Source organism: Sitophilus oryzae, unplaced genomic scaffold (genome assembly GCF_002938485.1).
Source record: "Sitophilus oryzae breed Bouriz unplaced genomic scaffold, Soryzae_2.0 scaffold_810_pilon_pilon, whole genome shotgun sequence".
NCBI lineage: Eukaryota > Metazoa > Arthropoda > Insecta > Coleoptera > Curculionidae > Sitophilus > Sitophilus oryzae.
Window position 1 is genome coordinate 2,445,288 of NW_022147429.1, and position 19,009 is coordinate 2,464,296.

At 31.8% G+C, this 19,009-nt stretch overlaps 1 protein-coding gene across 1 annotated transcript in view; it reads left to right on the top strand.

Annotated features, from left to right (window-relative positions):
- Positions 1-19,009, top strand: part of LOC115889083 (B1 protein-like) — a 290,836-nt gene that overhangs the window by 21,449 nt on the left and 250,378 nt on the right. Inside the window, exon 3 of the mRNA XM_030908998.1 lies at positions 16,708-16,744. Coding sequence (XP_030764858.1) covers positions 16,708-16,744 — 37 coding nt within the window. The remainder of the gene's footprint in view (positions 1-16,707; positions 16,745-19,009) is intronic.

Sequence of the window (19,009 nt, forward strand, 5' to 3'; positions counted from 1 at the left end):
TATTTACAGTGACTTGAAACAATACTGTAGGTAATGAGACAGAGACATAAAAATGTTGGAAAGAAAATATATGGATTCAATTATTGTTCATACTAATATGTACGACAGACGAGAGACTGATTTATAAATACTGTCTATAATATAATGACTGTACAATTAGTGCTGCAGTATATATGAATTTCCTATTCGGAAACTTTACATGGACAGTTGACAGGTTTGGTGCATTTAATCTTCTATTCATTGGTCCAGCTTACAGTTTTACGAAAAATTTTCAATTAATTAGTGGACTAAGTAGAAAAAGTAAAGAAATATAATGTATATTAATTATATTTCTTTAAAATAGGAAAAATTTTTTTATTCGATTGGTTGTATTTTTGTATTCTATTATATCGTACTATATAAGGTGTTCTCAGAGCTTAATAAGACATCCCAACTCCCATTTAATGGGGCCACAAAATAGACAATGACAAAACGCAAACGTTTCAGAATTTTCCATTTAATGTAAGTTGTTTCTGATGGCTTGAAAGTTTAAACAGCTCTTGACCCAATTAAGGTGCACGGAAAGTATAAAAGAATTTCCTTATTGGAATCTTGGTGGATTCATGACGTTTTCAATGGGTAAATCCTTAAAAAACAATTAGTAGGTATATTTCATAAATAATACCTCTTATAAATAGTGCTATTAAAGTAAGACCAATTAAAAAAAAAAGTTTTCAACAGTACGACGAAATTTCTTATTTCAATATGGCTCGTATCTCTAGTTTACAGCTTCATTCGCAATTGGAAATTTAAATTACACCTGACAAAATTAAGTTATGAGCTCGCAGAAAATTTTTATTACTTAGGGATAAGAGCTTCCAAACTCGATTTTAGAAGAGCAATTTTCTTGCAAGTAATACAATTACGCTCCCTATCTCACTATTATTTCCTATTCATTCTCGTATTTGCGCTCCAGATTGAAAGCTTTTGATTTAGAAGTAATTGGTTGAATCTAAAGTAGATCTTAAACAAAGCGGCGCATTTTAAGTACGTTGCAAGTTAAAATTCAATTAAACACGCATAATGAACGTTTTCAAATATAAAATATATAGAAGGCCTGGTACGAGACCACAACCTATTAGGTTTCTTGAAAAGAACCAAAAGCAAAGGCATGGTTTTAATGTAAGAAAAACGAAAATATGTTCTAATCTAGTAGTATCATCATCATCATCATTTTCAACTTATTCAACCATTTCCAATCATGGTGTAGCCTCCCTCACATATTTAGGTACTCTTTTTTTTGTTTGGCCCCTTGTTTTTTATGTCTATTGTAACCATGTGAGCCCAATTTATCCCTGCTAATTTCCTAATATAATTGTCCCATCTCAGGTTCGGTCTTTTTCTAGGTCTCTTAATTCTTCGTGGATACCATGCTGTAATTTTTGTGGTCCATCTATTGCCCGTTCTTCTTGCCAGGTGTGGGCAGAACACCTGGCAAGAAGAACTGGCAACAGATTGCCATTTGAGGGATTTGACTCTGTGGATGACATCTATTACCTGGGTCATTTGTCGTATCCACTCTATTCTTTTACGATCTCCCTTGGTTATTCCGAGCATATTTCGTTCCCTTGAGCATTGTGCGACCTGCAGTTTCCTTATGATGTCTGTTTTAAGTGTCCAGGTTTTTCATGAATAGGTCATGACTGGTAGTACACATTGGTCGGATGTTTTCTTCTTTAGATAAAGTGGCATTCTAGATGATACATGTATATATCCAAGAAAAGCTACTGAGATGAACGAAAAAGCAACCTATCGAGAAAAGATATACCTAGATGATAAAATGCTTGTTAAATTCCTTGCTGTCTTAATATATTCTACAGGGTGTATCAAACCAAACCAAAATATCAACATTTTGTTTTACCTCGTATAATTGACAGATGGGAACTTTCGTTTTTAATTTAAAAGAGAAACTAAAAAGTCAAATAATTTAGTTACATATCGCTTAAAAATCATTAAAATCGGCCTACTATAACAAAATATATTAAACTTTAAAATACATCAAAATTTTAAGGTGCCCGTTTTTCGTTCTCGTTTTTCGTTACATACGTTCATTCATTTGAAAAATGTCATGCATTTTGCCAATTTTTATTTTTTTTCTGATTATATTTTTGATAGGTATTTAAGGTTTTGTAAGACGTCCTTTGAATGCTTCATTTCTACTTGGAACTCGCCACATATCCTGTAAAAGCTCTTCCGAAATACATTAACACTAGTATCGATTTTCTTTTATAGGCAATTAATCATTGGGGCATATCGGAGCACGACTATCGATAAGTCTAGCTACCTTCTTGGCATTCGTTTTAGAATTCTACGCCACGACGAAACATGTTCGGTAATTTATAGTGTCAAAGATTTCGGTTTTTTCCGTACCTAAATAAAATACATTCAATTTTCAGAAAATCATGGTATATTGTTAATTTAGATACAAATAATTTTTTATGTTGGTATATATTCCAGACAGGCATCATTAGATCTTATTAAATACATTGCAAACAGAGTGCAACTTCTTTAATCGGAACAGCTAATTGTAACGACCTATTCCGATTGGCGAATGTATAATAATACAATATACACTATGTATATTGTATTATTTTGTACAAAAAAAATATTTATTTATCGCATGGCTCACATACATGCAAGAAAACCAGACTCTTAAACATAGACATAAAATAAACTGTAATGTAAATAAAATATAAGTATGTAACAAAAAGACAACATAAAGAACGTATTTATGAACGCTATATATTAACATCTAGATGACCTATCCATTCCAAAACTGCTGGAGGAACCTCTACAAAGTCCATCCTGTCTTCACTATAAGTGCGTAGGTTGCACTGTCTAGTTATGTCCTGATTAATAAACTGCAGCACTATGGGTTCAGGGGAACATCTCTCGAATGGTTTAAGTCGTATCTGAGCAACAGAAGTCAACTTGTGAGGGTGAATACCACGTTGTCGTCTAGCAAGCCAGTAGAATGTGGTGTACCACAAGGCTCAGTACCAGGCCCTATGTTGTTTCTTCTTTTTATTAACGACATTGCTAACATAAACATCAGTGGTAAAATATGTCTTTTTGCGGGGACGACACTAGCTTCACTTGGAGCAACAAAAACGTCACGGCACTTCATAGGATTATATCAAATGACATAATCACCATTAAATCTTGGTGCGATTCGAACCTCCTGAATCTCAACATTTCTAAAACTAAAGCTTTATTGTATAAAAACTCGCTGCAGTCTTTTGTACTTAACAACAGCACCATTGACGTCGTAAAATCAGTAAAATTCTTCGGGCTTGTAGAAAATTCTCTGAAATGGGACATGCATATCGACGCTTTGTCGAAAAAATTAAGCTCTGCCTGTTTTGCATTAAGATCTGTTTCTAAGGAGCTTAACTTGTCAGTGGCTAAAAGTGTTTATTATGCACTTTTTGAGTCGCACCTCAGGTATGCCATTCCATTCTGGGGTACGTGTTGTGCGACTCAATTTGACCGCATTTTCAAGCTCCAGAAGAGAGGTTTTCGATATTCACTGGGACTAAATAACAGAGCTCATTGCCAGGACTGTTTTAAAAAATTAAAAATATTAACTCTTCCTTCCTTATTTATATTTGAATCCATTTGCCTAATACGTAAGCGTGTATCAGTTTCTCAAGAAAGGCCATCTCCCACTTATCCACTCAGAAACGCGGAGCCAGATTTTTATCTACCTACCCCACGGCTCAGAGTTAGTTAAAAGTTGTATATCACACCTCGAAAAAAATGCACAATCACCTGCCATTTGAAATCAAATCCATAACATCATTTTCTTCATTTCGGAAAGCATTAAAACCTTATTTACTAGGCGTGTAACTACGCCGTAAATGACTTATATTTTGAAAATCGAATTTGATCTTATAAACACTGGTCTAATGTTTGCTATTATTATTATTTACCAATGGCATCGAAAATTTATCTAGAGGTCATTGATATTTACTATAAACTAACTAAATATTTTTGAATATTATTTTTATTCTTTTATTCTTTGACATTGTAAACATTTATAAATGTTTATTTTAAACAATAAGACTGACAATGTTATTTGTATAATGTTTTGTATTCTCTTTTGTTTGTTTGTTTGTTTACTTTGTTTGTTTACTTTATCTTTGTCTAGAAATTGTAAAATTTTTTGACAATAAAGGCATTTATTTATTTATGTGAGATGGATGTACATCTTCAATAACTAGAGCGTATCTTATTCACAGTTGACCAGATTTTCCGGTCTAGATCGGTACCCGGTATCTGGAAATAGTTATTCTCGAACCAGGAGTACAGGTGCGCATCGGCCATTTCTCTCCATACCTGAAGCCACTGTTCTTGAGAATAATTGTAGTTAGCTCTTTAGTTGTTCAGCTGTTCATAAAGGTGGATTTCTCGACTTCAGTCTATTCACCTGTAAAGCAGGTTAGGATAGCTAATATTTTATCAAATGCTCTAAGAAGAGCCTCGTATCTACGTAGAATTGGAGGTAGAATGTTATCCAGAACTGGAAGCCAGTACCCAGGTGTGGATCTGATTGTCCCTGCAATTAGCCGCCTGGTGTTGTTCAGCTATCTGTCTATGAGATTTGTGTGGTGGTTGTTCAACCACACTGGTGCACAATACTCTGCTACACTGAATACCAGAACAAGGGTGGAGATCCGAAGTGTTGTTACTTTAGTACCCCAAGACATGCAATCCAAGTTCAAACTTTTTGGTCAAGAAGGCTCAAGTAAAAACGAAAGACAGTCCCAGGAGGCATCGTTTTACCGTTGATTAAAGAAATAAGAAGATGCGCAACCTTATGGGCGATTTCGTGGCATAAAATATGTCCGAGATGTAGCTGGCGGTACCGTCTGGATGTCCAAGATATAGTTTAGCTCTGCACCGCTGCGTGCTGATAGCCTGTACTGTAGTTCTGCTTTCAGTCGATAGAGTGGGTAGTTGCCAGAGACGCTGTTACCAGAACTACGGATTAATCCGTAGATTTACGGATTTTGGGTAAAGTAACATCAGGAGTATCATCCAAACGACTTTTTCCGATCATACCAAACTATTCAGTCTATGTGAATTTAATAGAAGATAAAAATATATTTGTGTATCGATATTATCAAACTGATCTTGATTGAATTATGTTTAGTTTTATTACTTTCTGCAGTTAGCCTTTGTTGCCCATTTGCCTGTGTGGCGTAGTTAGCATATGTGGCAGAGTTAGCCTGTGTGGCGCAGTTACCCTGTGTAACGTAGTTAGTCTTGAGAAGTAGTTAGTCCCGTAACGTAGTTAGCCTTGAAGAGTAGTTATCCCCGTAGCGTAGTTTGGCCTATTAACTTGTGCATTATAGTTTGCCTGTGTGGCGTATTCTCTGTGTGAAGAGCATTTGTGACTAGCCAGGGTGGCATATTCTCTGTGTGAGAACAGTCTGTGTGACTATATGCCTGTGTGGCGTATTCTCTGTATGAAAAGTTTGTGTGACTACATGTCTTTGTGGCATATTATTATTGTTTTTAGACATGTATCTTTTATGTTGGAACATTAAGAAACTATTCAAGGACCTTTTTAATTTTAAATTCACCCCATTTTAATAATAACTGGTAACATTGTTGCTCACCCTATTTATCTCTTTAATAGTGGTAGGTCATCTCGGTAGCCAGGTCATACAAGACTTTTATTGCTATACAACATTTGTCCATTTGCAGAGCCCAGATCAAAGTTTGCTATTACGATTAGTAATTTATGTTGGAACATTAAAAAACTATTCAAGTACCTTTTTAATTTTAAATTCACCTGATTTTAATAATAACTGGTAACATTGTTGCTCACACTATTTCTCTTTAATTGCAGGTAGGTCATCTCGGTAGCCAGGTCATACAAGACTTTTGTTGCTATACAACATTTGTCAATTTGCAGAGCCCAGATCAAAGTTGGCTATTACCATTAGTAATTTATGTTGGAATATTAAAAAACAATTGAAGTATCTTTTTAGTTTTAAATTCACCTCATTTTAATAATAACTGGTAACATTGTTGCTCACACCATTTTTCTCTTTAATTGCAGGTAGGTCATCTCGGTAGCCAGGTCATACAAGACTTTTGTTGCTATACAACATTTGTCCATTTGCAGAGCTCAGATCAAAGTTGGCTATTACCATTAGTAACGTACCATCTATTAGTATTATTTTTATTTTATATTATTAGTTGTATTTTATTATACAACATTTACGCCCTTTAAATTTGTTTTATGGCTTTTATTTTTAATTTTGAGTTGACCGCTTGAAAAAAAAATTATTGGCTCTTACAAAGTTATCTTTAGAGTTAGGCCGTGGAGAATTGGTAAGTTTGTTTACTACTGATCCAAGTATATTGAGTCCAATCACCAGCCGATATGCTCGCTTTATTTATTTAAATAACACTGTATATCTAAAAATGCTTTATATTATAAATGTTTTAAATGTTTGTGAATTAATATGGTTCCATTAAAAAAAATTAAAATTAAAATCCTTTTGTGATTAACAAGTGAATATTTTAAAGCTAGAAAATCAGGTTAAAAGAAAAATTTGCCTAAGTACATGTTTTTTATTGCTTTATAAAACCTCAATGAGAACACAGACGTTGGTGTTTCTATTAATATTTGAATGAAAATCAATACGATATTCTGTAACCACTGTTGACTCGATAAGATATAAGATATAGGTATTCTGTTAATATTAATATAAGTAATATTTTTTTTACAAAATGTATATGTCAAATCTAGATAATAATTTAAAGATAAAGTATATATTTAAGTGCAAAAATAAATTCTTTCATAATAATCATATTACTATAAACAAATGTATGATACATCAAAAATATATACAGGTTGGTCCGAACTGTATTCCAGAAACTTTGGCAGCATAGTATTCTGCAGATAAAAATAAGTAAAAAATTCGTATAAACGTATGTCTTAAAATGCTTAGTTTCAGAGATACAGGGTGTAGAAGTTTCATTTTTATTTCGATTTTTGCCAAATAATTTCTGTAGTAACGTCCATATTTGGATGAAAATTGGTGTCTGGGAGTTTTTTGACATGAGAAATTTGATTTTCATGTCAGTATGACTCCTATTTATGGGGGGCGCCACCTACATGTGGTTTAACTGTTTTGAAGTGTAATGACTTTTCGTCTGTACCTGTATAACCCCCCCTCCTACTGAATGAAAAATTATATATTTCCGTGATTTTTTAAGTAAAAAATATCTCTTGGTAAAAATCGCTACGTGCAACCGTTCTCAAGCTATTTAGAATGTAAATAGTCAATACATGTCATTATTGACAAAAAATAAACACGTTGAGTAGATAGTTATTTGGCAGAAACAATAAATTTGGTAAAAATTTAATTTTTTTAAATTATTAATCAAAAATTTTTCTGCGAAAAAATGATAATAAAACAGTTTCTATTGAACTTTTGACTCAAAAACAGTTCAAATTTATGTGATTTCACTCTAATAACTATTTAGTGAACATGTATATTAATAATTTCTATTCCAAATATCTCGAGAACCATTACTGGTAGCGATTTTTACCTAGATATATTTTTTGCGTAAAAAAAGTCGTAAGTATATTTTTTAACACAGTAGTTTTATACAGGTACGGACAAAAATGTATTAGTCTTCAAAACAGTTAAAACACATGCCCCCTCCAAATAGTAGTCATATTAACATGAAAATCAAATTCCTCATGTCAAAAAACTCCTACACACCAATTTTCATCCAAATATTTACGTTACTTCAGAAATTATTTGGAAAAAATTGAAATAAAAATAAAAATTCTACACCATGTATCTCCAAAACTAAGTATTTTAGGACATACTATTAAACGAACTTTTTTTACGTTTTCCTGTATAATACATCTTTTAATAATTAATATTCCTGATATTTTTTAAGTAATTATGAACTTTTTAATTAAGATTATTTATTAAGATTTCCAGGTAGCTATAAATTCAACAGCTGATGTTCCTCCATGTAATAAATCTCGTTGTTGTCTTATTTTATTTGAAATTCGGTTCAGCTTGGAACCTAAATTTATATTTTAGCTTATATAGCCCTTTAAACCTTAACAAAAAAATAAAAAATAAGGGTTAATTTTTAGCCATTTTTCCATAATATTAATGAATATTAATATCTTTATGAGATCAGAGCAGGGTGCTTATAGCCTGTCGGTAGATTTTTTTTGTAATCGCCAATAAAAAAAAATATCTATATCAGTTAACAAAGTACGTAAAACAAAAGAAAAATAATAATAGTAAATAAGTGTTTTTTTTGCTCGTATGGATTTATGTTGCGTGACTACTAAACTTATAATATCTAAAAAAGTTATAGCGATTATGTTACTAAAATCTACATAATTAATAAAAATATTTTTTTTATTTTTAAACTTTGCAATCATAACATTATAATATTGTTAGAACTTCTTAATTTTAATTGTTAAAGATTAAGGTATCACCCAACATTTGTTACCATCGTACACAGGGATTGGTTAAATGTTATGTACTTTGTTACTGAAATTTTCAAAAAAATTAATATGGAATCGCTTCACGATATCAAAAAGTTAATAATATGTTTAATGCAGAAAACAGCATTCCTACACCAGGAAACTATCTGGTATAGCTGGATAGTAAAATCTCATAAGTAATCTTCTTTATTAATTTAATTAACTTTTTATGTGGTTTCAGCTTATCCATTTTGACTGACGTTACGCTTAAACTGTCATATTTTATTAAACCACAACTGGTAAAATCGTCGTCTAACTCTGCTAAAACTTCCATTAGAAAAATCTTTAACATTAAACACTCTTTTTTTCCCGGTTTCCTCTTACCGTCTACAAGCTCACCGTAAAGAAAATATTTAGTTGTTTTTTGCATCCTGCAACATGACCAGCCCATCTTAAGCGGAATTTAGTAATCATGACTTCAACGCCCTCGCAGCTAGCTTTTTCAACGACCGATACGTTTGAACACGGTGGAACCATTTGATTCTTAAGAGTTATCTCTGTTGTAATTTGTTTAATGCGTTCATGTGTCGGTTAGATTAGGATTCGCCATTTTGAATTCTGCCAATCCGACGTCAGATTCATGATCAGCGACCAAAAAAAAAACTATACCGGTTTTGGTTAAGATCCGTGCGATTTTCGAAAATCATGACTTGTGGTAGATTTTTTGAGGTTAAAAAAATATGAGACATGCTAGCTCAATTCTGATGGGTGTTTTGAGTTTATCAGGTCCATTTACATTAGGTTATAGTCTTATACATAAGAAAAAAAAAGATTTTTTCCTACCAAGTTTTTAAGGTTAGAAAAAAAATAAGATGTAATTCTGATAGCGGATTCGTGCTCAGCGTCGTAAAATGCTATAGGATATGATGGTCTGGTAAAAAGCATAGACCACTTTTTTTGTATGGCTGTGTCATTTGCAGATCAATTAGCATTATACCACGATTTTCTAAAGAATAAATATATTTTTTCTACAAATGTCAGTAAAAATGTAATTTCTAACGCATGCTGTCAGTGCCTAAAATGTGACTTTATGTCATTGATGGTTAAAGTCATTTAATTTTAGCACTGGTGCTAAAAGTAAGTCACGTGATTTACTTTCAACACTGAAGCGATAATTGAAAAAAAAATAAGAAAAATCAAGTCAACGTAAAATAATTATTTACTCAAATTAAATGTACAATAAATATGTACTGCTGGGAGACACTCAGTTTCTTGATCACTTTCCATCATTTTACAAGAGTTGGGGCACAAATTTGACATTAGTTGACAACAAATGATCGAATGTTTGGAATCTTTCAATTACCCTAGCAACCATAAACTTCATAATTAATTTGATTTTAGAATGACATATTACATTAACGTAAAAAGTAATAATACCTTGATATATACGAGTATAAACTTGTTTGTAGAAAAAATAGTGTATGATATGTGTGCTAAAAGTGATTTTATTTTGTTCGAAGGGATGGGATACTCCGCCTTCGGCATCGGGTCCCAAGCTTCCCTTCTCACAAAATAAAATACCACTTTTAGCACTTATATCATAAATAACTACTATATAAGCATAGCACCTATTCTCTGACATTATTTTTACTAAAAATACTAAAATAGTAAGTATCACACAAATTAACCGATCATACAATAAACAACCTCACAGACATATATTTTCTTTATATATTTTTAACTCATCGTACATTAAATATCTTTAGAGACATATAATTTGAATATGATTTTAGTACATAATAATTTTATTCTCCTTTACATTAACCCTCTCCGCGAAACAATATATTCAAAATTTCAATGCTTCAAAATTTGTTTGCAGGACTAACTTACCTACTTTAATCATCTCATATTCAAGCTATCTACTATTTTAAAACACTTGATTTGTATTCGTTTGTATGAAAGCTGGCTTTGAAATGCAATATTATAGGTTGTAATGTCAATAATTAAATTATATATTTAATGTTTTTTTTTAAATATTTTTGGTATATTTTTATCCCGTCAGAAAATTTAAGAATATAATAAAATATCAGTTTTAAGATATTTTATTGTATTCTTAAATTTTAAAGTATATTTTACTTTAAACTCACCACCGCACCGCTGGCTGATAAATAACATAACAATAGAGGCCTTCTTTAATATTTAAAGATTATTTATATATTGCTTCAAAGAAACGGCTTCTTCGAAATATTTAACTACAATAGAATGAGATCAATGAGCAACCAATGAACTATAAACAGAGCAGTACGAACATACATAAACATACGAGTTGCTCGTTTAATTGTTATTTTAGATATTTATACTTGCCACTCAAAAATTTTAATACATCATGTTCTATAGTATATTTTAATAGTAGAATAACAAAAGAAACTATTTTCAATAACTTGATGCTATTAAGTTTAAAAAAAATATACAAAAGGAAATAGGTGTTTCTGAGTACACCATTAAAATACTTATCTATTAATACCAGGGTTCGCATGATTTAAATCAAGTGATTTTTTTTAATTTTAATCATGTGATTTAAATCAAAAAATCAACTCTTTTAAAATTTTACAATAAATCGAAAAATAACTGTAAAAGTTATAAAAATGTGTCATAGAAAACTATAAAAAATATTTCTATGACATATAGTAGCGTTTTTTAAAAAGATTACCACTGAGAACGGCAGCTTTTCATCGGAGAGCAGTCGTGGATAAGGTATTTCACTAGAGAGAAAACCAATCAATAACAATAAACAAAAAAATATAGATATTGGGCGCCAGGCATGTACAGAGAAAGAAAACAGTTGTATATTACTTAAAACTAATGACTATATTTATTCATGATGGACTGTGATGGTAAATAGCATTGTACAATTTTAATAATTATTATAGTGGTTATATGTCAACGAAAGTGATGTTAAGAATTGTACTAAATATCTATGAAAACAACTATGATAAAATACAAGACATGTAACGTTTAAGAGAATATACAGTACATCTGCTGGATCAGTGTCTATGGAAGGAATGCGGACAAAAAACATTTAAATAAACAGCAATATATTTTATACGTCGACATGACGAGTGCGTCACCACAAATCACTCCGCCCACTGATTTTATTGGCTACTTGCAAATTTGTCGATTTTTTATTGATGGGACGCGTCGTCTAATTTTTTACAAAAAACATCGAGAGATATCGTTTCCCCTCTCACGGATACTGCGTAGCTACAGAACGGACAGATGTACTGTATAAAATGTAGCATTACTTTAATTAATTTGATATATTTTATATGATGTTGGTGCAATAATAATATCTATAAAAAAATAATACTTCGATTTTTTCCAAATAATTTCTAAGTACCATCAATATTTGGATGAAAATTGTTGTCCGGGAGTTTTTTGATATGAGAAATTTGATTTTGATGTCAATTTGACTCCTACTTATACAGGGCGCCACCTACATATTTTGAACTGGTTTGAAAAGTAATAACTTTTCGTCTGTTCCTGTATAAAACAAGTGAGTAAAACAATAGACATTTACGACATTTTTTACGTAAAAAAGGTATCTTTGTAAAACTCGTTACGAGTAGTGGTTCTAGAGATATTTTGAATCGAAATTATCAAACCTGTCGTTATTCACATAAATTAAACATGTTGACAATATAGTTTTTAGACTGGAATCATAAATTTGAAATGTTTTTGTGCCAAAACTTCAACAGAAACTGTTTTATTATCATTTTTTCGAAGAAAAAATTATAATTAATTTAAAAAAATAAAAAGTTCCCAAATTTATCATTTCAGTCAAATAACTATCTACTCAACATATTTATTTTTTGTCAATAATGACATGTATTGACTATTCCCATTCTAAATATCTGGAAAACGGTAGCCCGTAGCGATTTTTACCAAGATATATTTTTTACGTAAAAAATCATGTAAAAGTATAATTTTTTACACAGTATTTTTATACATGAACGGACAACAAGTTATTACTCCTCAAAGCAGTTAAAATACATGTAGGGTGCCCTCTACAAGTAGGAGTCATATTGACATGAAAATTGAATTTCTCATGTCAAAAAATTCCAAAATACTGATTTTTATTTAAATATTGACCTTATATCAGAAATGATTTGGAAAAAATCGAATTAAAAATGAAACTTGTACACCCTGTATCTCCGAAACTATATAATAATAAATATACAATTATACAGTTCGGACCACCCTGTATAATTGAAATGCTGTTTCCGCTTTCTTGCTAGCATTGTTTGTTGAGTAGGCTTAAACCTTTCAAAGCAAATTATTTAATGAATAAAATATACCATCTGGAAAGCCATTCTATTGCATTTTCCAAGGTGAACGTGATAAATATATGCACTTTGTTTTTAAGTAAATTTTACTTTGTTTACACAAACTGTCAGCAACATCGTTTCTACCTCCTCAAGAAAGCCATTGAGATATTTGTTTTTCTGGCAGTTGCGGATCATAAAACTGAGCAAGAGGCACTTCGTTGAAAACTCAACAGATTTTTCCAGTAAAATTTATATTGCGGCCAATAAAAGATTCCTTTATTTAAGCCGGATCCAGCAAACGGTTTATTTGACCAGTAAATAATAAAAGTTATTTTATGGATTCAAATTGCCAGCACCGCGTGTGTGGTAACGTCAATAAACCTTTTATTTAAATTGACCACCTGTGCCAATTGTGATACACAACTTATAAAAATGTAGCTACATTCTTCTATTTTAATATTGTGTTTTTTTATTTATGTGCTTGTAAAAATAACTCTTTTAATTTAACTATGTTTAGACTAGTCTAATTCATAAGCGGTCCACACAGGTTCAACTTGGTTGACCTAACGGTCAGGTCAACAAATTGAATATTGTCTCCAGATTGTAGATTGTATAAGAGGGGGGAAGCTAATCACCGTGATCTATTATGTTCCCCTTTCTTGATTTATAACTCATCATACAGTCTCAGGGCTTTAACAAAGCCAATTTCTAAAACGGCTTTACAGAAGTTAGTTCTCCATCTCCGATATTAGTCCCACCAAAGTTTATGGCACAAATGGTTGTTGTCTAGGCGCTCTAAGTGATGGTGTGTTCTGGTGTTTTCCCGTTTTCCCTACAGTATCTGCATTTTGCGTTGTTTCTTAGCTTCAATCTACTGAAGTAATCATTGAGGAGGCAATGTCTTGTTAAAAACCTCGTGACAATCCGAAGATTGTTTCAAGGAAAATCTTCGATTTTTCTCGGTCGTAAGTCCTGAGAAATATCTTCGAGTATCTTAGAACGTTGTAGAAGTCCTATTTCAGATCACGGATGACGTCTTCCAGGTTCTTGAGTTCTACTTTAAGTTGGTTTCCACTTGGGAAGCAGAAGGGATTTGATCCAATCATTGGAGTGTTCACTTCTTATCTAGCTATATCGTTTGCTTTTTCATTATCTTCTATCCCTTGGAGGTCTGGCACCCAGAGTAGGAGGCCTTTGTTTTCTTTGGCTAATTTGTTTAAATTTTCTAGGCATTTTTTTGTCAACTTTGAATTGATGGTTACTAAGTTGATCACTCTTAAGCAGAGTTCGGAAGTAGTTAATTAAGACATAATTTACCTGATTAACTACGTGTAGTTCTTCTTCAAAAGCTACCTTTTTCCCGTTCATTAACTACATAAAAACTACTTTAATAAACTACGTATTGATATTACGAAAAAAATATCCTATAGGTTAATTTCGATAGAAATAATGTAATGCATATGGCTTTTTATTTAATAAAGAATTATTTATACATTCATAAGAAACAGAATATAATGGTTAACACAATATATTAAAATTATTATAAAATATGATAATTCAAAACATTTTAATACAACTAAAATACAAATATAAAATATCTATAAGATAATCACCTAGTTAGTAATCTTTGTCAAGACTTTGTAGAAAGTACAATATGATCGAAAAAAAAACGGCGTCAGCGATGGTTATGAAATGAAGATCGCTGTCATTTTATATGTAAAATTATATGGGAAATGTCATCGATCACCATTTCCAAGCCAACTGGACGCCGTTTTTTTTTTTGATCATACGGTATTTTTCAACCTGATTTATAATATGGTCATCAGTTTAATAATTTTCCGTTTTATGAGGGATCTAAATCATAAGATGTGAATATTACAGTTGTGGGTTGGAACCTTTGGTGTTACACAGCAATATAACTTTTACTGTTACTATTCTATGATACCAGTCCCCCATTTCTCTACTCATGTCATACTGACGTTCTGAAAAATTTATTTGCGATTTTGTCAAAAGAAAAGTTGTTTTATACAATGTCACAATAACCTTAACATGCCAAAATAATTAACACTTAAATGCCCAAATATTCTAAAAAAATGTGTAAAGAGTCATATTCATTTTTTTTTGGAACCATCTGTACATGTAATATAGTTTATGTAGTTTTTAAGAGTAACATGTAGTTTTCCGAACCCTGCTCTTAAGTCTCCTTGAATATGATGGCTATTTCTTGTTTCCGATAGTTCCTATTTAAGATAAGCTCCACACTACCCTATCTTACAATAAATCTATCTGTATTCATCTTCATTTTCACTTCCTATAGGTACACATTAACCAGAAAAAAAATAATTTCTTTTTTGCCTACCCACTGAAAACCTATCTTTTCTACGTAACCCTAACTATCCTAGAACTTCCGTAAAACATGATATCGGGATAGTAGGTGATCCTCAGTTACTTATCGATTTCTAAACTATTCATTTCCATATACACACATATCTTCCTTATCATTCTAGTCATATCACAATCAGTTTTTTATCAAAGTTTAGTTCTTTATCACAGGCAATAATATTACAGTATAATCTTGGATTTTTAGCTTTAATCTCATCGTCTACTTTGTATTTCATTATTGTATTCAGCATTGATATGATGGCTCGGCACTTTTCTTCATCTTCACCAATGGTGATACCAACTGTGCTTTCCTCCAGCTTCGTTTGGCATATTTCTTCTGTTTCTTCTGTTATCGCTATTGCTACCTAGAGCAGAGAAGTATTGTATGACACGGGCTATCCACATTATCACAATAAGAGCAAATGTCTACTACTACTCTTTTCCTTAAACTATGGTAGTATCCCGTGTCCGGTAATGGCTTGTGTCACAAAGTGGTCTATATTAATCGCCTTGCAGTTTACCCAGAACCTTACATCTAAAATAAATGTTTTAGCCCATACTTCATACTTTACGTCCAGTATAATATTTCTGGCCTGAAATCTGAATTGGTCTCCATGTTTATACACTAAACTCTTTTGTTCTGTTTGCAGCTTTATCGGTGGAATACCGGTTAGGACCAGAATGGCCTTAGTAAGAGATGTTCTATATGGAGATGTTACTCTCAGCGCCATTTACGATTTATAGAGTTTAAGATACCGTATGATCGAAAAAAAAACGGCGTCCAGTTGGCTTGGAAATGACGATCGATTACATTTCCCATATAATTTTACATATAAAATGACAGCGATCTTCATTTCACAGCCATCGTTGACGCCGTTTTTATTCGATCATACGGTATTTTGATAGAGTTTATATTTTAGAGCCCTCTCCCATATGGGAGACGCATACAGATTCGTGGAAGACACTACCGAGGCTAGTATCCTCCTCTTTTCTGCCACCGGTCCCTTCAGATTAGGCATAACTCTGGATAGCTGCTTTATGATCCCTGATCCCTTACCATCCCTGAGTCTTTATCTAACCAAACTCCCATGTATCTTACTGCTTTCCTGCTTTTAATGTTGGTATTGCACCAGCTAAATTCTAGCTCTTTCATCTTCTGTCTCCCGCCAAAAGTTTGTTGTATGGTTTGCTCACACAACTCGAACCCAATTTACAATTACCTCGACCCGATTTTAATAAAAATAATATTTACCGGTTATATTCTTTTATATATCGGTTTCCGGAAAATTTTCTCATTGCAAAATATAAAACGTATTTAGGTCTGAATAAATTTATTTACGCTAACCGTATTTTAAAGTCGTAACTCAGTTTGCAAGTTAAATTTTCCAATCGACATTTTACCAGTATTTCTATAACGCGCATATATCTTTTTAACATATCTTTTCATTGTTTTAATTTACATAACATTAGAATTTATTTCAGATTTCCACTACCAGCTGTACAGTCAGCTAGATAATTGGTAAGTTTGATCAATATTTTATTAGAGCAAAATACTTTAAATTCTAAAATATACAAAACAACATTATCGTAAAATATATATATAGTATTATTATAAACTACATTTATAGCCTACGATGTGTCTTTTGGTCTTCTTGGATCTATAGAAACAGTTCTTCAATCCTTCTCGTTATACAGGAGTCTTAAATAAGTGCAAATATTTTTAGGGTGGTATATTTCGACCCAAGGAGCACGTCTATGAGATTTTTTCGCCTAAAAGAAGGTGTTGAAAATCGCGCATTTCTTTAAATTTTTCTGTATATTTTAGAAAAAATTTTATAATTGCCTGTTTAGTACAAATTTTCTCGCGGTATAAGTGGGGGGGATGCGATTAATAAATGATGGTAGCTCTCAATTTTTTTTGATGATTTTTTTTTAATTTTCAAACTTGAATAACTCGATTATTTTGGACTTATTATAAAAACGGTAAAGAGAAAATATATTCCTTTTATCGAGATATACCAGACCTGAAAATATTTGCACTTATTTAAGACTCACTCTGTATATGTTACATTAAAAGCCAGCGATCAGTGAATGTTTTTATTTATTTATTTATTTCAGTCTTTAGGATACAAACGGAACAAAAGTCCAAAACTAGTATCCTGATATTACAGTTTACAATAATTTTCCATTAACAATATTATAAGTTATAAAACAAGTAACATCTACAATATATTTAGATTTCTTAATTAATACAAAGCATAGAGGTAGTGCGTTTTACAGGTCCCTGTAGTCTATATATACATATTATCACAGGACAGGAGATCGGTCTACTCTAACAATTTCAACTTAAGCCTATTCTTAAAGGTTAGTAGATTTTGATTGAAAAAATCCAGTTCAGAATCAGAACAATACAAGTTAGCAGCCCTAACCATCCTCACCAATGGTGCATTCTGGTAATAATTGGTCCTACAATATGGAACCCAAAAGAGGTCATGACCCCTCAGCGCACGGACAGGCACATTAATCTTAACTCTCGATAGGATATTTGGAGAGCTAGACAGATTATTAATGATCTTAAACAAAGTTAAAATGTCAGACAGAGTACGTCTCTTTTCCAATTCAAGAATTTTGAAGCGCCGCCGTATCTCTGAGTAATCATGATGTGCTACGTGGAAGTGCGCGATGTGGTACGTGGAAGTTGAACAATCAGTAGTAAAAGCAGACATTCACTGATTTGCTAGCACTACGCCAGTAAAAGTTCTGAAATTCAATAAATAGCTTTGAAATTTGTTTGAATTTCTTCTTCTAGTGAATGCTATCAATCAATGGAAACCAAATTCTCTTCGGTTTTTGATTATCAGCAGCTGGTGATAAATTACTACACTGAAATTACGATTAGAGATAATTGGCACACAGTAATTGACTGAAAATTTAACGTGAGATATTCAATTTTAACATCAAGACAATCGAAGCAGTCCAATTTGTATGAAAATTAAAAAAAAACTAGACAATCACGAAAAAATAAATTGAAACCAAAGCCATCATAAGGTGCATCTTCGCGTCGATTGATTACAGATATTAGTTACAGGACAGGCTAGATGCTTGACGTCTTTTGAGGTTAAGTATAAAAACAAATATTTTAATTTTAGTTTTTCTGTTTTGTTATCGTCTTTTTGTAGTTTAAGGATGAATGGATTAGCTTAAATATGGAAGGGATTCAGTGTTCTTAAAAAAATTATTAGTTTCAACTTCCACCAACGTGTTACCTATTATAGGGTAACTTTTACTGAAAACTTTTAAAACGCTGTGTTGAGACTATCAAAATGTTAAATCAATAACGCTTTGACGTTTATACTAATTTGGCAAAACAACTTTTTTTTCAAAGTCTACTGATACTGAGGCGTCGGCGTCGTTTGGGTTAAGGAAAGTTTGCCCGGTTTTTTATTAACATAAAATATGACAAAATTCAAACAAGTTCGAAAATATGATAGCTGTTGATTCTGCCTTTTAAATGAACTTTGAATCATCATAAAATATTAATTTTTAGCCAAGTTATTAAACAATTTGTCCTATCAATCAATGATATGCTTATTAGTGGAGTGCACAGAGACTTTTACCTCGGAATTCAATTATTGTGAATGTATTAATGTGAAACCTTCTGTATTGTGTTTTATAGGTAAAATACTAAAATGTTTACCCATTTTTTTTCGTTGCTTTTTTTTAATTTTTAATTTTAGTAATTTTAGTAAATTCTTAATTATTTCCTTCATAATTTTTTAATATT